Source organism: Rhinopithecus bieti, unplaced genomic scaffold, assembly GCF_001698545.2.
Source record: "Rhinopithecus bieti isolate Rb0 unplaced genomic scaffold, ASM169854v2 scaffold_18620, whole genome shotgun sequence".
NCBI classification, from domain to species: Eukaryota; Metazoa; Chordata; class Mammalia; order Primates; family Cercopithecidae; genus Rhinopithecus; species Rhinopithecus bieti.
Genome location: NW_016809631.1, coordinates 669,602 through 693,108, shown reverse-complemented (window position 1 = coordinate 693,108; position 23,507 = coordinate 669,602). Strand labels below are relative to the sequence as shown.

Sequence of the window (23,507 nt, the reverse complement as noted above, 5' to 3'; positions counted from 1 at the left end):
AAAAGAGAAAAGGAAAACAAAATGTGTAAACACCTGAGCCATACAAAGATAGTTTAGGAATATATAAAGCTGGGAGAGAAATTCGGGTGTGAAATTTCTGATGGAGTTGCTTCTGATGAAGTTACCTCTAGAAAACAGTAAATATTCTTGACCTCCTCTACTCTTTAATCCTTGCTATGGGCATTATTTCTAAATGTGCCTGGTCACTTAATATTTTTCACATAGTCCTGGCCATGCCAGTACCCCTGCAGTCAAGCTGTCAGTCACCTTGCAGGTCACCCACAGCCCATATATACCCCATTGCCAGGCCATTTTCTGTAGCACTGCAGATGACTGCACTGATACAAACCAGTACTTGCTACCTTGCTTGTGGCTCACACACATGCTATGACCATAACCCGTGGGAGAATACTGAAAAACTGGAAGATTTAGCTCTTACCAGTTATATCCTCTAAGCTAAAGAAAGGAGACCCCAGAATCTCTAAAACCTGACAGTATTCCTGAGAAGTCAGTCTGTTAGGGGGATATGCAGATTTCTAACACCTTCACTAGTGGTAGCCAAACATACTGTCCCTCTACCCCCACAGATCAGTAAAAACTGTTCTTAAACAAGTCAAGGCTACCATAGTAACTTACATGCAGGCTCAAGAAAATTAATGGTTACTTTAAATTAAGGATTTACAAGGAACTGTAAAATAAGCTTAAGATGACATGATCATAAACATAATAGCCTGAAATATGTGCATTGTTAATGACCAAATCTAGGGGCTGTCATTTTTTCTTTAAAGATCCACTAAATCCATGTAACAATGGCAGGTTGTTGGTGAGAGGAAGGCATAGGAAGACGGGAGATTTTTCAAACTCAAAGGAAAAAACTACTGTGTGACAGGATCATCACATGTACATGAGTCTAGGTATGCTCATTTTAAAACACAAGGCATGATTCTGTCAGTTCTAGAGTGATTTAAAAACCATACATTTTAAGATTAAAATAGAAAAGAAGATTGACAATGATTCTTTCCTGGAAGAACTTGAATAGGAAACTGGTTTCCCTGAGGGATGGCAGTTGGGGAAGGGTGGGAGGAAAAAAAAAAAAAAAAAAAAAAAAAAGGCTGGTTTCAGGACCATGGACAGTGACACGTGGACATCAATCCCCGCCTCTCTAAAACAGCTTAGCCTAGTCCTGTCTATGGTTTGCTAGAATGATGCACTGTATAGTCTAGTACTTTAGTTTGGGTAGCAGTCTGGTTACATGGAAAGCCAGTGTTTTACATTTGGTTTCTCAAAATCCTTAGAAAATTCTCCACTCTGATCTGAGAACACATCTTGTTGAACAATGCTTCACTGGATCTGTTCCACACAGTTATTTCCATCTTTTGAAATATGGTAAAAACAAACACACACAAAAAAAATCCTAAGGCCTGAAGCCAGTGACTGCAAAAGAAATAAGTTTTCACTATGGTGCATAGAACTTAGGAGAAATTTAAGGCTAAATTTCTGACAAAATAATTTAAAGCCTGAAATCAGTTTCTGAAATGAATTTACTTCCCTACCCTTGAAGAAGCTGTTAAAAGGGTTAAATCAAGCTCACATGGATAGCAGCTCTCAAATCACATGAAGTTCCCATATACAAGCTGTAGATCTTCAGGACTTAACTTCTTAAGTGAAATATTCTGATTCAAAAGGCCACACACCCAGAAATTACATAGGTTTAGGTTTTGTTCAATGCAATTAAAATTGACCTCCTGAGTACCATTGTATGAGATTTGTGATCTGCCAAAGATGGTTCAAAAAGACACATTAGAAAGATTACTGGGAGGGTTATAAAAAGACCTCAGTTGCTGTTCTGGCTAGAACTATTCTTTGCTGTGTGATTCTGGGAAACTCACTTCCCCTTTCTGGGCCTCAGTTTCTTCAGTTGTCAGATAAGACAAAAGACTCACTGATTCTTTCCAATTCTAACATTCCCTGATTCCACTGAAAGTAGACATCTGGCTGACGCAGCCTTTTCTTAGCCCAAGAGTCCAATAATCAAATGCAAAATCAGATGTAGAGATGTAGAGAACTTGGGGTAGGTGTGCAAAATGGTTACAGTAAACAGAGATGGAAAGATATACGTGATACATGGGTATTAGAAAAGCACAGAGGCCCAGCAGGAGCCCAGATTCAAAAATTAGCAGTGGGTGCTATGAATTCCACAGTCAGACTGCCAGGAAGGGGAGCCTTACATACAGCAACAGTTAAAGCCCATTGACATGTCAAACCTCTAAGCACAGCCTGGCCCTGACAGGAAGGACAGGGGTTTCCTGAGACATGTGAGGTTCTGATTATAACAAAGACTTTTATACACACTGAAGCAGCAGTGACCAAGGAGCCTCCTTCCCCTACTGCTCCCTGATCTGTCCTTCCATAGGTGTATTTAAGTGTATGTTTGTGTGTGTGTGTGTGTGTGTGTGCATGTGCATGCATGTGCATATGTGCTCTAGCTTCAGAAAACTCTAGATAAAGGCAGGAGATGTTTCCAGGTGGAATTCTCTTCCAAAATAAGCATCCAAGATCTGTGACTGTGGGTAGAAAACTCCAGTGGAAAATTAACATGTACAGTTTTCCTTTATTTTCTGACAAGGCAGAGACTGCCATGGAGTAGCCTATTTAAATATGTAACTCATAGATTAAAAAGTTAGTGTTATCTAGGACCATTTACTCCCTTTGTACCAAACACTGTAATAAGCATTACGTATGTACTTCCTTATTTACTACTTACAAACTTAAGAAGTCACTACCTAATACTCCGTTTTACAAATGGCCAAACTGAGACTCAGAAAGATAACAAGTCCAAAATCACAGAGTCCTTAAGTAGCTGTGCTGGATTCAAATCCAAAATAGTCTGAATCAAGAATTGCCAGATAAGATGTGTTAACGGGTGCTGGGAATGGAGCCTCTGGTTGTTACTCTGTATTTTCCAATATGAGGATATCATAGATCCAATAACACCCCAGCAGCAAACAGGTGAAATCAGCTTCTCTCAGGATATCTGGAGCTTTTAAAATGCAGACACTTAAAAATTTTACTTATATTCTATTGCAAAACCTACTCATCTGTAATCCACTGACCCAAGTTGTGACTTGATAGAACGCAACTATCTTAGGCAAGTCATTTCCATCAGGTGTCAGTTTCATTGTCTGTAAAATAAAATCCTGGACTAATAATGTGTTGAGCTCCCTTCTGCTCTATAAAAGACAATAAATAGCTGTGACTGCCTGACTCTGGGGAAGATAATCTTCAACATCCTGACTAAGGTTGCCTTGAAAGCCAATCTGATTTTCCCCCCATTTCTGCAAAGCTAAAATCTGCTCATTAAAACTCCTCCTTCAGTGAATTTGAGGCCACTGTGGGAAACAAGACAGGAAGAATGGAAGAGTGAAATATTACCCACTCTCACCTCCCTCCCCAGAACTTACTCTATACTCACAAGAACTTTCCAATGGCCTCTGTACCAAGTGTTTAGTGAACATTTAAATATTTCAAGATGTATGAGAGATTATTCCCTGTTCTCTTTTATTCTAACAACAAGCTGTTCTGGGCTCTCTGCCAAAGACCCAATATCTTTGTCCAATTCTCCATGGATATGCTTTTTCTCTATGCCATGGTCACCACTGGAGAAAATAAAAGCAACACTGACCATCAAGACACTTACCTATGACCCTATTGTTTCTTACATAAGAAGAAAGGAGGCTCATGTTTGCTGCACTGCAGTACTAGCATGAAAACTAGTGTCTCTCTGATGGGGAAAGGATGGCTTAGGGTTGGTTCTTATGAGTGGCCTGAACAGATGTCACTTGAGAGGTCCTCATTCACCAACCAGGAAATACTTTAATGTCAAAGAAACCATCTCTACCTCATTTTGTTCCACAATTGGAGATTCCTCCCTTGGGTCTTTAATAAGTTCTTATCAAAATGCAATTGAGAAAAAGTAAAAAACAAAAAAAAAAACATAATTCAAAAGCTTTCCAAATTTTGTTCCTCAGAAAAAAAAAAAAAGGCAAGATCAATAATCAAATAAGATTGGAAATAATAGTTGTAATCCATGACTAGAAAATATCCTAGCAGAGAGCAAGTGACAGCAGGTGAGAACAAGACAGATAGAAGATGAAGACTCTATGATAGGTCCAGGTTGGCCCATGGGAACACAACTGTCCCCTGGCAAAGAAGGGTACCCAGAAAGGAAGGACAGAGGCTGAGGAGAATCCACCCACCTCTGACCAATCCACTCCTATGTCAAACCCCAGAGTCCTTACCCGGTATTTCTTTTCTTGTTCAAATTTTTCTTCAAATTTCCGAATTTTCCGCTTGAGGCTCTGGATGTGCTTGGTGAGCTGGGTGATGGTCTGTGGCTCCTTGCCATCTCCACAGCTGCAGCGTGAAGAACTCCGCGGCCTGCAGTGATTACAGGGAGGAAGGAGTATCAAAAACAGTGGGCTTCCAGTAAACAGTTCTGTTGATCTACAAACCAAAATTCCTGGATTGTCAGAGAAATCCAGAGGGAAGTTCATTATTTGATGAGGCCACCATGGTAACATCTGCTCATTAATGGAGACTCCCTATCACAAAACTCTGTTATGGGTGGACGTTGTCCGGGACTTTAGTGTAAAATGCCAAAATATTAGTCCAGGAAATGCATTTTGTAAACCTTAGAGGAGGCCAATTTAAGACTCGAAAGAGACAGCACTGTTGAGGTCCTGTCCTCAATAAGTTGCACAAGCCACATCTGCCAACATTTTCAAGGAAGATTTAGATGAGTGGTTAACTTTTCTTGACATAACAGGACTTTTTTTTTTTAATATGATGAAAGGATATGCCCCTTCTCCAGAAACTGCATATACCCCCTTACATAACACACACTTTACATGCAATAGCAATAATTCACTAACTCTTTCAGGTCCATCAATAGATAGTTCATGGACCCAGGGTTAGATAAATTCAAGAAAAAATGGCATGAGTTCTGAGGGAGAAACCAGGGATTCTCCAGGCATAATTTTAGCCAGAGGATTCTTAATCTTAACTGTATATCAAAATTATTTGTGGAACTTAAATAACACACAGTTCCTCAATCTCAAATGCAAATTCCAAGTGGAATGTGTAGGGGGCAGGCATCTGATTACACACACACACACGTGCACACACACACACACACATTATTTGGACAAGGGTAGCTATTGTAAGCTACCACTTTTCCAGAATCTAAGAAGAAATGTAGATGGACATCTCCCAAGTGTTCCCACAACTCATCCATTGATGCTACCACTGGACATGGAAAGAATATTGAGTTCATCAAGAATGGTATGTCTGATATGTACATGTACATATACTTATTTAAGATTCTGGTCATTTCACCAAAAATGTTCAAACATGTGAGCCCCTGGGCTATCCTGTCTTTCATGACCATTTATTCCTGAGGTATAAGGCCTGCAATGGCATCCCCAACTAGCAAGTACACTGATTTTTGTCATTTATTGTTTCAGTCGTGCAGTTGTGTTAGGCAGGCACATTTGTGCTATTTCAGTCATACTCCATTGTAGTTTATAAATGTGATATTTGAAAAACTGTACGAAATGAAGACAATAACAAAACAGTTTTCTTACATCATAAACTGCTGAGTGCTGGGTGGAGATGGGGCTGACTCAGGGTCTAAGTTGAATCTCTGGCTTTGGCTGAAGATGGAGCATCGTGGTGACAGCAGTGGGTTGTCACCGTCGGTGATGTGATAGAGCAGCCTGCTGGTCCCCACAGACTGGAGGTCTTCTGGTGCACTCTCGGCCTCATTCTGCCCATCTTTATGGACTGGTGAGGGGTCTGGGCAAATGAGACAAATCATCAAGACTTAGAAGTGACAGAGGGCTTGAGACTGTCATGTTCCTAAATAAAGATCATATGCATTCATTATAATGGCTTCCCTCTCTGTCATTTCTTCCTTCTGGGGATATGAAAAGCTTTCAAAATATTGTCATGTTTATTCTCACAGAACCTGGACAGAAAATATTACAAAGCTGTTAACAAAACAAATAAAACAAATAAGTTTGGTATGACTTATACAATCAACACAATCCCAAGCTACAAAACAATCCTCTTTTTATTTCACATTATTTGCATAAGTCAGAGGGTATATTACAAAGTGTTAGAGCAATAAAATGAAAACAATAAAATGGAGCTGGAGCAAAAGATTATAGATTATCAGGAAGAAAAGGGATAACAACCAGTGAAGGAAGGGAGAGAATGGAGTAGGAGGAAGAAAGAGAAAAGAAAAACAAGAGGAAGAGAGGGGAGAGGAGTCCCCAGAAAGAAAATTATTCAGCAGTCATCAAAAATGATGGAGAACTCTGCTTATCAGCAAGGAATGATGTTCAGAATATGCTAAATGGGAGCCACAAGTTTCAAAACAAAACATCCCATTTTATATAAACACACTCTATATATACAAATAGATGCACTGAAAGATCAAAGATGTTACGTAGCAACTACAAAGCATGGTAGAATCAGGAATCATTCTATTTTTTTCTCCAAAACTTTATGTACCATTTTATTGCAGGAAAAACAAAAAACATACACAAAACCTGCTCCAAATCCTCTCCCCAGCTAGCCATCTCTGTCCCTGAATTCTCACTAGAACCAATCCCCTTTTAAGTTAGTTCCCCACCTTGTTATCAGTCCAGAAGGTAGGTACCCCTCTGCTATGGAAGTAAGGGCAGGGGACTGAGGCGCAGCCTCAGGGCATCAGATCATTAGGAAACCGAGTCAAGGAGCCAGAAGAAGGAGCTCTGCACCCTGGACTCTGTACAGTTATTCAAGAAGCAGCCTAGTCTCCTTCTCAAGTTTGCTCAACAGACAAGTCAGGACCAGCCAAGGCTTTCTCTTACTACTTCTTCTCTAACAAAAGTGGAAAACAAAAGATTTTCTGGATGAATAAGCAGAATCAGAGAACACTGATGATCTGCTTGTCCAAAGTAAACACTTATCACAACTTGGTACCAGATGAATCTTAATCAGATTTAGAGTGACTCCTTATTCTCTAGAGCTTGAAATGCAGTCTGCTTTGTGTAACATCAAAGGTCTGATTAGGTCCTCCTGTGTTTTCAGTTGGCTTCTCTCCTGGTGGATTGTAGACTGGAGGGTGGATAACGCCTCCTATTTTGCCTTTGAGGCTCACTGACAGCATTGTCAGTGGCTGAGGCTAGTCAGAAATGGATGTGATGACAAAAGAGTTGGAGGGAGGCGAATGGTAGTGCCTCCAGCCCAAGGCAAGGTGTAGTGGTGTGACTGACACACATCACTACAGGCAACACCCTTGCCATGAATAATTTACCCAGAAAACTCTGCAGTTTGGAAACAGCCCTCAGGAGTAACCGGAATAAGAGTTATTAATCAATAACTCACAGCATATAATATCACCTTTGAAATACACCAGCAGGTGTATGGGTTCCTCATCAAATCCTTTTCTTAAACCACTAGGCTCTAAGAAGAAATGTGTTTTATTCATGTTACCAGTTTCTTGGAAATATCTTCGGAAATAATAATGGGGAAGAAAATAATCCTTAGCAGGCACCTGGGACCACCATATTTTTACTGAAATGGAAAAAGTTCTGAGATCTTGAACCCTTCAGCTCAGTTGTGGCCCCAGGGTCAAAATTAACAAGGTCTCTTCTTGGTTGCTGTTTTATAATGCCAAAATGGAAATACTTGGGATCCTAGTCACGTGACTGTGAAGCAGTGCCAGGGAAAGATCTGTTTCTGGAACCCATAGAGTCCTAAAATATAACTGTAGAATCACAGATCACTACAAATGGCTTTTTAAAAAACTGCATTGCAACAGTAATTGCAAACCTCCATTTATATGGCATCTGTTTTCCCTTGGGCATTTGCGTAATTTACCATGTGGCCCAATTAACATCCTAACCTCCTTGCCTCCAATTCACTATTGAAGGAAACTGTGAGCCAGAAAGATCCCAAAGCAACCAATTGAAAAACAATACAGTCAAAAACTGGTAATTTGGTAGCCTCTCAGTTCTTTGTCCAAACTCTCCATTTGAGTTGAGAAGGGGTTTAATTAAATCAGCTGACTCATGCATATGTGTGTGTATTTGTGTAGACAGAATTATTGAGCTCTTTGCTCAGAAGAGGCCAGTGTAGATTCAGAGCCAATGCTGCTGCTGTTCTGGGAAGAGTCCAGGCCACTGCTTCCAGAGCCTACTTCCCAGTAGGGAGAAGCTGATGGCAACATTAAACTAAGGTGGAACCTTTGTTCCCTAGGGGCACATTACTTTTTATCCCCAAGGAGGGGCATCTTGCCAGGGCTCATCCTGCAATGCAGTATGTTTTAGAGGAAAGGGTCTGGGAGTCAGGAGTTTGGTGCACCTATACTTTCTGTGGGACTCTAGCCAGTTTGCCCACCTCTCTCAGTTTCATTGTTTGGCCTGTGTCTTCCTGACAGGACTGTGATAAGAAAAATAAAAGGAGACATTCTGTACAACATTGTGCCAATACAGTAGTTACCACTTATCGGCAGGGGATAAGTTCCAAGACTCCCGGTGGATGCCTGAAACCACAGAGTGCATCAAACCCTATATATACTATGTTTTTTCCTATATAGAGAGAGCTTTGATAAAGTTTAATTCATAAATTAGACACAGTAAGAAATTAACAACAAATAATAAAATAGGACAATTATAACAAGATACTGTAATAAGAGTTGTATAAATGTGATCTCTCTGAAAATACTTATTATACTGTACTGTGGGCACCTGAAATGCAGAAAGTGAGACCAAGGATATGGGAAGACTACTGTAGTAACAATGCTGTTACTTATGCTTAAAATTTTGTTAAAAGGGCAGATCCCACATTAAGTGTTTTTACCTAATTAAACAAATTCTTCTTCTTTGTATTTTCTAAAATTTTGTAACAAATGCAGATTAATTTTATAAAACAGGAAAACACAAGTTAATATTAAAATTTGGGGGGAAAAGAAAACTTTCATGAGAAGGGAAGTGAGAAAGCACCCTGGTGGCAGATAATAGTGAGCAAAGACTGTTAGTTTGAATCCCAGGCCTACCGTAGACTGGTTAAAGAGAGTTTAGAGATGTCGGACCTTTTTAAACCTCAATTTCTTCATCTGTTAAATGGGGAGAATAATGGTGCCTGCCTCACATGACTAAGTGAACATAAAATTATTCTCCTACAAAAGTTTTGCCAGATCTAGATAAACTTATTTTTTATTTATATAGTTTTTAAAAAATGTTCCAACCTACAGTATTTTTTAAATTTAAGCTTCATCCTAAGCAATGGCCAAGAATTCATTAATTTGATGTACTAGTTACATTTTTAAGAACTAATACACATTAAAATAAATTCCTCCTAAAAGTAAAAATATTCACCCATGCATCCTTTGCATAGGGTGCAAATCTTAGGTGAAATTTGCATTTGGTGAAATCTTAGGATAAAGCATAGAAGCTACTGAACACAGTATCTATGAGAACCATTATTTTTAACAAATATTATTACTAAAATAAGAGAGTTGAATATTGTCTTCTCTTACTGAACACCAACCTCATTTGGAATCCCTGCAGGGTTATTGTGGAAAATAAGAACCAATATACCCCTTAACATGTTGTCACTACTCTGAGTCCCTATTTATAAAACATAATACTCTGAGTCCCTATTTATAAAACGTAATATTTATAAAACATTGTTATTAGATATAATAATCATCATATCTAATATTTATGAAGTGAGTCACTGTTGCCTCAATCTTATTCTGAGATTTTTTTGCATGTATTTAATCTTCATAACAACTACATGAGGCTGGTAGTAAAATGCTCTCCATTTTAAATTCACTAGGAAAGGTTGCATAACTAGGCTATCTCCATTCAGGGAGAGTTTGACCAATGCTTGAAATAGAAGACTCCAAATCTCTGACACCGGAAGCCAGAGTGTTTCTGGCAGCCCAGTCACTGAGCAGAAGGGAACATAGAGAAGAAAAGTAGTTACCATCAGTGTGTGAAGGCTAAAAGACCACTTCTGCTCAGACTGCAACCCCAAGCAGAAGCAAATGCTACATTACAGTGGTTAAAAGAGTTAGTCAGATTTAAAAATATATCTTTCTAATGTGAATTTTTAAAGCTATTCCAAACCTAAGTAAATCTCTATCTGCAAAAACTTGAGATGGGGTGCTGAGATGTGTAGATCTGTAAAGTTGCACTCTTGGGATTGCCCATCATGGTGGGCTCATAAATAGCATTCAGGGACATTCCAAAATGCCAAACATCAGCCTTTGTTGGTTTCAAACGCTAAATAAGCCAAAAGTGTGTCCGTGGTTCTAATGAGGTTCAGGCCTTAGCATTCTCAACCAGCCTCTCTCAGGACAGATAGCAGGGAGGATAATAGCATCACACACACACAAAGAGGACCACAAAAACAAAGATGAAAAACAACCGAGAAAATATCTGATGGATACATGATGGATTCAGTTTTAGGTATGTCGCATTTGAGTTCCTGAGGCACTAACGGGTTAGCTATATGGTTAGAGGGGAGAGAACATGGGTAAACCTGAAGCCATCCCAATAACCAAGGCCAGGAAAATAGATGAGCTTCCTTGGTTAGAGATGACTGAGAGAGGAGAAGCAGTATCATCATGTCAGGTGGGAATGACGGCAGATGAAAAGGGACTCTGGGTTTAGGAGACTGACTGAGCAGTGAGGAGGTCAGCACTCCAAGCAGTCCTATGTGTCAGTTTCTACATATGGCCACTAGATGTGTTAGGGAGCTGGAGGGGTGGGAAATATGTCACCCTGAAAACAGGGCTGGGCTTCATGACAGTCACCCTGCAGACCGAAGAGGCAATTTGCCATAATGAATAAAAACATGAGCCACAGGCTCAGGAAGACCCAGATTCTCGTCCCAGTTTTGTCACTGGTGTGACCTGGGATGCATTATTTGATCTCTCTCAATCTCATTGAATTTGAGAAATAACCAAGGGAAATGGCCAATGGACAGCTTCTGATCTCTGAGAACATCTTTTACTCTTCCTATGTCACCAAAATGGAGCCAACTGCTCAGATAACAATGAGGCTGAACAATGTCCTGCCCAGGTCCAGGGTTCTGCCTGAGCTGTGGAGCTAGGGAAAGAGAAATCATCCATCATAGTGTGGAAGATTCAGAAGTGCCCTCTAGGGATACAGAGAAAGCTGGGTGCTGGATGCTTATCATTTTTCAGCCTACTTGACTCTCCAGGTCTTCTAGTCGATTCTTGAATATTTGATCACCTTAGTGGTACAGCTGATAAAAATCTGCTATTAAGATGAGAAAAGCTATTTTCAAATGGGAGTTTTCATTTATGAGCAGAAGCACTGTAGGGAGAATATTTGGGGAACACTGAATATACAAAGCTAACAGAAAGACCACTGAAGGAAATTCCAACCTTCAATGTGGGCGATAACTTTACTAGGCTCATCCCAAGTCAATTATAAAGTGTAGTCAAGAATGATTCATCTCAAGTGTCATGAGTTAGGCTGAATTAGCCAACTCACTCAAGGAAGTTGGACCAGCGGCTCCAGATAGATGCACAGGAATGTATGATTCTCAAGGAACTCAGAGACAGGACAGGTTGTCTACCTAGCCCTGGGCCTGGGAGGCATCCAGAGCAGTGTCAGACACCAAGCTTCTGGGCATGCCATCTGCTCACTTCCAGGCAGTCTATGCATGGAAAGCTGATACTAAAATAACCCAAAGAAAGGATTTTTAAAGTGACTAAAATATATAGGAAACCTGTGTGCAGGGGAAAAGTGGTAATTGAGAACTCTCTGTGTGTTCAAATTTTTTGTAAACCTAAAACTGTTCTGAAAAATAAAGTTTATTAATATTTTTTGTAATGACTATAGGCTACCGGTTAAAAGCCCAGGCTCTGGCATCAGAGGCTTGGGCTTAGTCTGTGATACCACTTGTTGGCAGTTGTTACATCCTTGACCAGGCGAGTCTCTTCAAATTCAGAATTCTCATTTGTAAACAGTTGAAGACAAATATAATCAGGTATAATAACACAGTACTTGGTCTAATGTAAAAAGTGAATTAAAAAAATTAAATAACTACCTGGCAATTTGGGCTGTAGGACTGATATTTCCTTCCTATAAAGCAGTTGGAGAAGTAGCCTCAGAGAATTACAGTCATCTATACATTTTGAAATATTTCCTTAGAAAACAAGGGGTTAATGCGAAGAAGTTCCTTTCTTCATAGATTATGAAGATGATTATAAAAGCATCACAGAAAAATTATTAGTAGTAGATAACTTTTCTGGCCAAGTTATGTCACAGGTTTAGGACAGAACAGATTTTACTGTTACAAATGTAATTCCAAATTTAATAGGTAGTATTTATTCAGCCATCAGCTCTATAGATTATTGCTGTTATAAATACCTTTTGCTTAGGAGAATAAGTATAATGTCAATCATATGCAAGATTCTAGAGGGCACCTAGGGAATGAACAATACGAAATGTCATTTCCACTCCCTGAAAGTAGTTAGAAATTATGATAGAATACCTATTCAAGGACAAATGTAAGCATTATCAACTGGAGGAAAGGAGACATGAGTTCTGAGTACAGAAAGAATGCCCAGCTTTTAACATAATGACAGCTGACATTTATGGAGCATTTACCACAGGCGATGAGCTAAGACCTTCATAGCATGCCATTCTTACAACAGTCCTAGGAATTAGATAGTATGCTTTTTCCCATTTTAAACAAAAGGAACTAAGGAGGATGAGAGAGTAAATAACCTGTCCCAAATCACCCAAGTAGCATATGAAGTTCTGCAAGGAACTCTTTCTGAGCAAGGCAGAGCCTTTTGTAAAGGGCAGAGTTGAATTAATGTTTCAAGAAATTAATTCAGTTCTAATCCTTGCAAGTGCATGCTGGATTAATCTTGTTTTACATTTCAGAAATGGCATGGAAGAAGAAATTTTAAACAACTGTTGATTTGAAAATATATCTGGGTTTTCAAGAAGTCTATGCACGATTTTCATGCCAAAGATTGTTTTAAAACAAAACTGAATGATGATTGGGCCATGTTTTGCAAAGGATGCAAAGCTAACAATATGCAGCTAAGGGAAAAGATTAATTTCTGTCTTTATGATGGACATGTCAGTACCAATCCTTGCAAATGGGTCCTGGATTAATCTTATTTTACATTTCAGAAATGGCATGGAAAAGGAAGCACAGAATGATAAATCTGAGTTTGCAGATGATGTTAACATTTTTCAGAGAGAAATGCTCAGCAACCACAGACCAAGCTCATAAACCATGAAGCAGAGGTTCAATAGTGGCAGATGACTTGCACTGTGGGCCAGTAAGTGATGCCATTAAAGAAAACAAAGCCAGATACTCCTAACAAATAACAAGCACTAAGCTATTAGTTTAATCAGGTATGGGATTTGGGGAGCTCTGATAGAGTATACTGATATGACAAAAAAGCCAAGAAAATACTGTGCATCTCTAGCAAGGGTTTGAAAAACAATCCCACAGGCATAATTATTTCATATTTACTTTATAAAATGCCCCTGTTCCCATTTTCAGGTATTAATTCTTTTTTTTTTAATTGAGGTCATTGTAGATTCACATGCTGCTGTAAGAAATAGTAGAGATCCCTTGTATAGTTTGCCCAGTTTCTTCCAGTGGTGACATTCTGTAAAACTAAAGTACCTCTGCTGATATTTACAAATAAAATATAGTTTTTGACTCCATGTGAAATACATTATGCAGTTCAGGTAAATATACATCAAGAGAGGCACAGGGACCTAGAGATGGATTCAATCAGAGGAGGCAAAATTACAGAAACAGAGGGGCTGTAGCAAATAAATCAACTACAAATCTAGGTCTCTTCAGTCTGCAAGATAAAGTCAGGGATGGATTTTTAAAATGACTTTCAAAATACATTAATTATATAGAGGGTATTTAGACCAGCTATATACTTCATTTCAAATTCTAGAATATTAGAACTTTGGGGACTTACCATTTAAGCTGGATGGTAAATAGCACAGTGATGAAGAGTTTAGGCTATGGAGTCAGAGTGGGGAAAGCCCCACTGCCACTTCCCCATTTTCCACCCAACCACCCTGTACTCAGCAGCTTTGGGCCCTTCAGCCAGTGTATTAGTTTGCTTTCATGCTGCTGATAAAGACATACCCAAGACTGGGCAATTTGTAAAAGAAAGAGGTTTATTGGACTCCCAGCTCCACGTGGGTGGGGAAGTCTACCATCAACAGCAGAAGGTGAAAGCCTTGTCTCACGTGGTGGCGGACAAGAGAATAGAGCTTGTGCAGGGAAACTCCCCTTTTGAAAACCATCAGACCTCATGCGACATTCACTGTCATGAGAACAGCATGGGAAAGATCTGCCCCCATGATTCAATTACCTCCCACCGGGTCCCTCCCACAACACGTGGGAATTCAAATTTGGGTGGGGACACAGCCAAACCATATCACCAGTTACATCTCCAGGTTGATTTCCTCATCTTTAATCTGGGGGTGATAATGAAAACTATATCATAGAGTTCTTGTGAAGAATAAGAAAATCCATCCACTAATGCCTGATACAAGTAAAGAGGTCATTGTTACCTAATGTTGATGTTATTCACTTAAGAGCTTTTAAAGCAAAGGTTTCTGAGCCTCAGCACTATTGACCATTCAGCACTATTGGACCAGATAATTCTTTGATGGGGGAGAGGGGTGGTCCTGTGCATTTCAGGATGTGTATTTCAGAATTTTCCTGGGCTCTACTCACCAGAGGCCAGGAAAGTCCACCCCATCATGGTAACCAGTTATGTCTCTAGATACTGCCAAATGTCCTCAAGGGGGGCAAAAAATAGACCCCAACTGAAAAACCTCTATTTTAAGGGAACCAACTTACAACAAATAAATGAAGTGCTACTTTCCATAATAGTAGCCATTTTTTAAGTTAAAGCATTAGGTGGTACATCCTGAATATATATAAAGGCTCTAGAAGGCTTTAGAAGCCTCAGTGTGTCTCATACACACACACACACACACACACACACCATAATGAATTAAGTTTATAAAAGATATTTGGGAATTCTGTGCACTCCTGAGGTTGAATGAAGATCTTACTGACTTTCAAAGACTATCTGGGGTTGCCACCACATAGACTGAAATATCAAGTTTTATGAATAACCAGATGTTCCTAGTAGGATACCTGAAATGCTTTCCTATTCTAGAAATCTATTTCTAAATTGCACCTGCAGCAGGAACATATTTCATGTCACCCCTGGAATGGCACCGTATTCTATAAAGTATTACTGAACCTCCTTGCACTTCAGAATCACCAAGGGAGTTTTTCAAATGTGGGGATTCTTAGGTGTCATCTTTATATTTTAATTTTTTATTTTAAGGTAGGGATCTCAGACAGCTGTAAGTTTAATACGCATTTCCAATTAATTGAAAACTCTGGTCAAGTAGACAGTGTCTGGAAATATGAGCAAAAAGGTCAGGTTCTGGTTGACTCTGACCTACGTCAACTTCAACTTTAGAAGAGACCTATAGATTATGCAGAATTCTGCATGAGAATAATTATAGACTCCAAATAGACATACTACATTAGCGTCTTACCCAAATTGAAAGTTCAATTTGAAGATCAAGATTTTAGAAAAATATGATAAAGTACTGCTATGGAATTATTATTTTTAGTACCAGGTGTGCAGTTATCTCTGGTGACAGTTTTTGCTAAAACTCCAAACCATCAATCATCCTTGGTCAGACAGAACAAAGGTTACTATGCTGAGTCATGTGCAACATGAACAGTCTTCCACACTCTAAAATCACAAGCAGTGGAAAAGACAAACCTCATTCCATTTTCCATTCAACCACATCAGAATAGGTGCTTACTAATTCCATGCTGGAAATATCTACTTCAGCTGTAAGAAGATATTGATAGAGTTAGAGGTATTTTGAGCCTATTGTGTGGGTTTCTGCCTTAGTCAGTCCTGGCTGCTATAACAAATTACCATAGACTGAGTGGCTTATTAACAACAGAAACTTATCTCTCACAGTTCTGGAGGCTGGAAGTTCAAGATCAGTGCCAGCCTGGTCAACTTCTGATAAGGGTTCTCTTCCAGCTTTCAGAGGGCTGACTTCTTAGAGTCTCACATGGAGGAAAGAGGGCAAGCTAGCTTTCTGGACTCTTATAAGGGCACTAATCTCATGGCCTAATCACCTGCCCAAGGTCCCACCTCCAAACTTCAACATATATTTTAATAAGTTGTTGGGGAAACACAAAGATTCAGTCTATAACAGCTTCTGTCTCACGGGTTGTGGTTTGCAACCTACAAGTAGGGTGACCAACTGTCTTGGAATACCTGGGAGTGAAGATTTCTTAGCATGTGGGATATTTAGTGCTAAAAATAGGACAATCCTATGCAAACCAAGCCAGTTGGTTACCCTTTTTATGACCCTAAGCTGCCTTGCAGCCGATTTCCTCTCTATCATTTTTCCCTAAGGGCCTTCTATTCCTCAAATCTGTCTGTATCCCCATCCCACTCACTCCCAACCTGTGGACTTTCTCCTCCTGAGATAAGTAAGCAGACAGAGCCAACTGGCCACAGACCCTGAGTTACAAGTCTCGTGTGATCTGTGAGCCTTTCCCATTGGCAAAATTGAGGTAGAGCAGAGTCAGACAGAACTTGACATTCTCTCCCAATTCAAGACACTGTCCACTTGAATAGTGTGGTTCTATTACTTAGGGGGATTTATGAAACACACAGATTCCAGGACTTTCATCCTAGACTGTCTAGAGAGGATGCCAGAGAATCTCCACATTGGAAAAGCTTCCTGGTAATTATGATCCATAAGAAGGTTCTGGAACAGTATCTAGAATACAGTGTCCCCGGGGTACCATGAAATGTCTTCTTGCTGCATATGCAGTTTACAACTGGATGTATAGGACAGGGGGACCTGTCAAGTCTCTTACTAGGTGGAACTGATCTTGGCAACCCATAAACCCAAGTTAAAATCAGTCAAGTCTATAGTGAATTTGAAACCTACTAGGTCACATGAATTTATACTTATGAATGTTTGCTATTTATGGTTAAGTGGCAGCATATTATATCCAGTTATTCTTATGAAAATCACTTGTTCATATCACATGTTCAAATCCATGTTCAAAATCACAGATTTTGTCCATGTTATTGACATTGAAAATTATTAATTGAATTTTTACAACAATTATGATTTGAATATTTATATACATGTAAGGCTCAGAGAGAATGCTAGATGTTAAGAAAGAGAAGACTGTTTTTAAGTTACTATAATATTTTATGGACTTATGGCCATCTGTGTTCATCTTACACAACCACCCTCTCACCAGGAGTAACATGAAAAAACTTACAGTTTTAAGGTGTCCAAAGATCACTCTAGAAATCCATCCCTGAGTTAAGAACCATGGATCTGAACATAAATGTCTTCCCTGAGTGACTCATGGATTAGAAAATGCATGGTCTTCCTGTAAGAGTGCATCTTAGAACCCAGTGAGACCAAACCATCCCATAATTTAAGTCACAAAGGCATCTTACAAATGGCTGTCACTTTGGCAATATCCCTGCCAAATGAAGAGACTCCTTTGGTCCCTGGAAACATCAGTTTTCTAGATGTCTCTACAGTCTAGTTTTCTAGACTCTCTAGGGAGGGCTCTGAGACTTTTCAGATTCATCTACATTTCAGAAAATCCAGCGTACAACCCACAAGCCTCCTCTCTAAAGAGACTTCTGCACATCTCTGCCATTTGATATTTAACATGGAATGTATTGCTAATTCCTCTGTGTGAGCAATCCCTACATAAACCCTGTATTTATTTTCATTTTATAACAAGTAGTAATAAGCTTGTGCAAAATCTTGCCCATGCTGATGAGAAAATCTAAAACTATTCTTAACTGTTGGGAAGACACATAAAAGTCACGATGAAAAGAAAAAATATATCCACATCCAACATGCAACAAACATTTTACTGAACACTTTGTCAGAAACTTGTATAGTTAATCCAAATCACCAAATAACTCAACGGTTAACTTGTACTTGGTTTGAGACTTCTTTATGTGTTTTGTATGAAATATGTTGTTTGTTTGCAGGGAGTGGAATATGGTGTTGAGGGAAGAAAAGGGATGTTGTCTAAATAATCTGACTTAAATTGCTAATTGGCCTGATGTTGGCTCCTGTTCAATTTTATTTGCCACTCATCCAAACGCAATGGCCAACAGAGCAGGAGAGCTCACTGGGCAACAAAGACAGCCAACTGGCCACCTGCATCCATAGGGAAACAAGGTACCACTCACCAGCAATGCTCTGCTAGGCTTCAGTATCTTACGATGAATAGTAGTACTTCACAAGTCAGTTTAAGGATTTAATATAATACACAAAAAGTGTTTAGAACAGTGCCAGGATCATAGAATGTTTTAAATAATCATAGTAGCTACTACTAGTAGCTATTATATGCTAGTAGCTATTATATGCTACACATTCCAACACCAGACAGTATTGATTGGCCTGCTTAGACTATGTGGCTCTGTTTTCTTTCTTTTTTTTTTTTTCTTTAAAAAACTTTTAAATTGTTTGTTTATTTTTAATTTGTTTAGGCATATAGTAGGTGTATATATTTATGGGGTCTGCTTTCAACAGGAGTATCTAAAATGTACTATTGCTAATGGTACTGAAACAGATTACCTTTGTAAATCTTTGCCTTCAACTCCTAGAGATTAAGGACCTCTCATGAAGAAAGCTCCCTTAGCCTATTTCTACCATTCATCTGGAAACCAGTCTGCAAACTTGTGACCTCTTCCTGTTAGAAAACATAAGCTATGCTCTCACTTATATAAATTAGTGTTTCTTTCCTCTCCAAATATTCCTGACAACATTAATTTGCCTCTGTTGGCTAGCCAATCTACCATCCCCGGAATTAAAGCCAGAGACTAACAGAAAATCAAGACTCAATTTGGGACTTTTTGACAAGGAAATTAATGAAAAAAAAAAAAAAAAAGGAAACCAAACAAGACAATACAGAATCAGAACGAGCTATCAGTGGAGCACTCACCCCCACTTTCCCTGCATGCATGGATCATCTTACAAGCAGTTAACAGGAAAGGAAGTAGCAGTATGGAAACTTCCCCATCCACAACACATCAAAAAGAAGAATTTCAAGACAGCACAGGTTATCTAGGTCCAGTAATATAAAATAAGCATAGCACTCACGTGTCCCAGGAGACCAAATGGGAACATGAAGACTAGAAGTTGCGATGGGTACTTTCACCTTACACGAATGACACCCATTTGTGTGTGACTCTCGGTCCTATCTAGACAGTTCTATGTTATAGCAAATCCCAGTGCTTCCTGCTCCCCCTCAGCTCCTCCTGGGCAACTCAGAAGCACCTCTTGGGCTTTCATGTTGCCCCAGGCACTGTTTTCCCTCAGGGGCTCAGGCTGAGTGTGAACCAGCAAGAGACTGAACTACCTTGAGAGTACAATTTGGGACAACCCCGAGCCCTGTATCTTACCTGCAGAACCTGTCCCGTCGGCAAGCACACTCTGGGTCGATGCTGGCACTGGGTCCTTGACTCCATGCACCTGAGCACCTTCATCCTGGTTTGTTAAAAATGCAGAGCACAGATCAGATTCGAGGGCTTGGAGCTTCAGCAAGGAATTCTGCCAGCAAAAGCAGAACATGAGGCCAGCTAAGTAGATGCCTAACACACAACAGTGTGTCCGCAGCTCCCGCAAGCACCTTCCTTCGCTGCCTGGCAGGAAGAGGGTGGTGGCAACAGCTGCTTCAGGGAAAGAACTGCTTGTGCCAGAATCATACACGTATCATTCCACATGCAGGCTCAGTTTCTGCCTCATTTAAATCCTAACGTATATGGATTATCTGTGACACATGGGACTGGTGATTTCATCAGCAAGAGACGCTGCATCTGGAGAACCAATCTGAGAAGATATCTGCTTCCCGGGTGCTTGAGGTTTTACGCTTTGCCAGTGTTTCATTCATTGTGCTGACATCAGGAAGCAGAAGACATTAAGTCCCTCCCTGGCTACCATTCATAAAAGCCATCATCCCTCCAAAGCAAAGACAGCAGCAAACCGCAGTGCACAAAGAGTTACTGCTGCAGAGGCTGCTGGGCATCTGGGAGGGGCTTTGAGGCTCCCTAATCCACATCTGTATGCAGGGATGTGTGCGTGTATGTGTGTGTGTGTGTGTGTGTGTCTGTGTGTGTCTGTGTGTGTCTTCTAAAGTTACTTCTCTCACATGAGGACAGGGTGAGAGAAAGGGTGGAGGGAGATGACCTTGGTCATTTAGCATAACCCAGCCACTAAGGAAGAAGCAATTCATCTTTCATAGCCCTCAGCATAACCTCCCACCCACGCTCTTCATTTCTCATTTAAAATTTCTCCCATGATTCTTAATAAGAACAAAGTCATACAGATTGACGCATGCATCCTGCCATGATGCAGATGCCAGTAAATTAATTCCCCGAACCAGGTGAAAGTGAGTCAGCCTGAGTCCCCGGCCGGGCTCGCTCCCTCTCCACAAGAATGTTCTACAGGTCTCAGCTGCTCTCCTACCCGCCCAGCTCCAGAAGGGGTGGGCACTGGGAGCAGAGTCACTGGTCCTTTCCTTGCTAGGACCCTCCAATACACACGGGCACACACACTTACTCATACCCTACCCTCTACATATCCTTTCCCCACACAGTGTCACACCCAGTCCACAGCCCCACCCCTGCCATATACACACCCTCACCCCTACTCCACACACACATGTATGTACACCCTCCACCCCTAGTGCTCACCTCCATCCTACACACACTCTTAAACCTACCCCTCACCTCCTCCACACAGATGCTCATACCAAACCCCCATACTCTCATCCCTACTCCCCACACCTACAAACACCCCACCTTCCACACACACACACCCTTACCCCATACATACCTCATATCCTCACATCCACCCCCCGAAACCTCCCAGCCTACTTCACACATAACCCATGCACACCCACCCCACACACACCCACATCCAACTCCCATGCCTTCACACACTATTCCACACACACACACACCCCTGCTCCATATGTACCTTCACACCTTTCCTCACATAAACATCTTCCCAACATCTCTCACACCCTAACTCCTCCCTTCCATGCAAAACCGAGTCCCATGCACAACCCTTGATGCATTCTGCTGATGTATGAACCTACAGTAGTGTTTTACAAGCTGCCCACCAAGGGATGTCTAAAATCTGTTGTCTCTTCACCATTGTGAAAGCAGCAAGTGCCTAGGTGGGCTCAGGATCACACCTCTGCCATGCCGGGAGATGGGGTGGGACCTGGCACAAACCTCCTAAGAGCTCAGGTGCTGCTGCCTGGGAGCCCATGTGAAGCACCTGTGTGGGACTCAGCCATTTTTTTTTTGGCTTCCTCTTCCATTCTGGGATGTTTTCCCAGCAGCTGAGTGTGGAAGTAAGAACTGAGGTTGTTGACAGGAGCTGCAGAAGGAGCAGGGACACCAAGTGTCTGGGAGGATTTAGTATTTAGTAAACAAGCAGCTGGAAGGCAAACAGAAAGATTCCAGGCAAGTTTCCTACTGGAGGACACTGGAAATCAGTGACCTCTCAAAAAGAGCAAAACTACCCTGAAGATTAACAAATAATGCCATGGTAACGTAACACAGTGCAGCCACTATGCAAAACAGAATGGTGGGCTCCCAAAATGTTAAAAATAGAATTACCATATAATCCAGCAATTTCATTGCTGCATATCTAGCCAAAACAATTGGAAGCGGGACTTGAATAGATATTCATGCACCCATACTCATGGCTGCATTACTCACAATGACCAAGAGGTATGTTTTGGATAAAATAGTGTCTCTACAAAATTTATATGTTGAAGCCCTAACCCCCAATGATACTGTATTTGGAGACAACCCCTTTAAAGAGGCAATTAGGGTTAGATGAGGAAGTGATACCAGGGAGACAGACAGAAAGAAAGCCATGTGAAGATGCAACGAGAAGGCAGCTGTCTGCAACACAAGGAAAGAGGCTCTGCTGGCAGAAATCGACCCTGCTGGCACCTTGATCTGGGACTTCTAGTCTCCAGAACTGTGAAAAGATACATTTATGTTGTTTAAGCTTCCAAGTCTGTGGTATTTGTTAGGGAAGGCCTAACAGATTAACACAAGGTGGACGCAGCCTAAGTGTCCACGAGCGGGTGAATGGATAAACCAAAGGTGGTTATGCACATACAATGGAACATTGTCCAACACTCAAAACGAAGGACTTCTGACACAGGCTACATGCCACAACATGTATAAACTTTGAGGACATTATGCTAAGTGAAATAAGCCAGTCACAAAAGGATAAATACTGTATACTTCCACTTGCATAAGATATTTAGAGTAGTAAAATTCATCGAAGCTGGGAGCAGTGGCCTAAGCCAGTAAATCCCAGCACTTTGGGAGGCTGAGGTAGGCAGATCACTTGAGGCCAGGAGGTCGAGACCAGGCTGGCCAACATGTGGAAACCTCGTCTATACTAAAAATATAAACATTAGCTGGGCATGGTGGCACACGCCTGTAATTTCAGCTGCTCAGGACACTGAGGCACGAGAATCGCTCGAACCCGGGAGGTGGGGTTCATCTTCATATTTATATATATATATTTATATATATGAAGATGAAAAAAGTTCTGGAGATGGATGGTAGTGATGGTTGCCCAACAGTGTGACTGTACTCAATGCCACTGAACTACACACTTAAAAATGGTTAAATGGTGGCCAGGCACAGTGGCTCATGCCTGTAATCCCAGCACTTTGGGAGGCCGAGGTGGTGGATTGCCTGAGGTCAGGAGTTTGAGACCAGCCTGATCAACATGGTGAAACCCTGTCTCTATGAAAAAAATAACAAAATTAACTGGGTGTGGTGGCATGCACCTGTAATCTCAGCTACTTAGGAAGCTGAGACAGGAGAATTGCTTGAACCCAGGAGGCGGAAGATGCAGTGAGCCAAGATCGCACCATTGTACTCCAGTCTGAACGACAGAGCTAGACTCCATCTCAAAAAAAAAAAAAAAAAAAAAAAAAAAAAAACAAAAGGTCGAGCATGGTGGCTCACACCTGTAATCCCAGCACTTTAGGCTGGGCGCGGTGGCTCAAGCCTGTAATCCCAGCACTTTGGGAGGCCGAGACGGGTGGATCACGAGGTCAGGAGATCGAGACCATCCTGGCTAACACGGTGGAACCCCGTCTCTACTAAAAATACAAAAAAACTAGCCGGGCGAGGTGGCGGGTGCCTGTAGTCCCAGCTACTCCGGAGGCTGAGGCAGGAGAATGGCATAAACCCGGGAGGCGGAGCTTGCAGTGAGCTGAGATCCGGCCACTGCACTCTAGCCCGGGCAACAGAGCAAGACTCCGTCTCAAAAAAA

General features: G+C 40.9%; 1 protein-coding gene across 9 annotated transcripts in view; it reads right to left on the bottom strand.

Moving 5' to 3' along the window:
• The window catches only part of FAM13C (family with sequence similarity 13 member C), a 147,008-nt gene that overhangs the window by 17,423 nt on the left and 106,078 nt on the right, over positions 1-23,507 (bottom strand). For all 9 annotated transcript variants that reach the window (XM_017889923.1, XM_017889920.1, XM_017889916.1 and 6 more), the window contains 3 exons: positions 19,592-19,676; positions 5,643-5,853; positions 4,299-4,437 (listed from right to left, as the gene is read on the bottom strand). In XM_017889923.1, the coding sequence (XP_017745412.1) occupies positions 4,299-4,437; positions 5,643-5,853; positions 19,592-19,676 (435 nt within the window). The remainder of the gene's footprint in view (positions 1-4,298; positions 4,438-5,642; positions 5,854-19,591; positions 19,677-23,507) is intronic.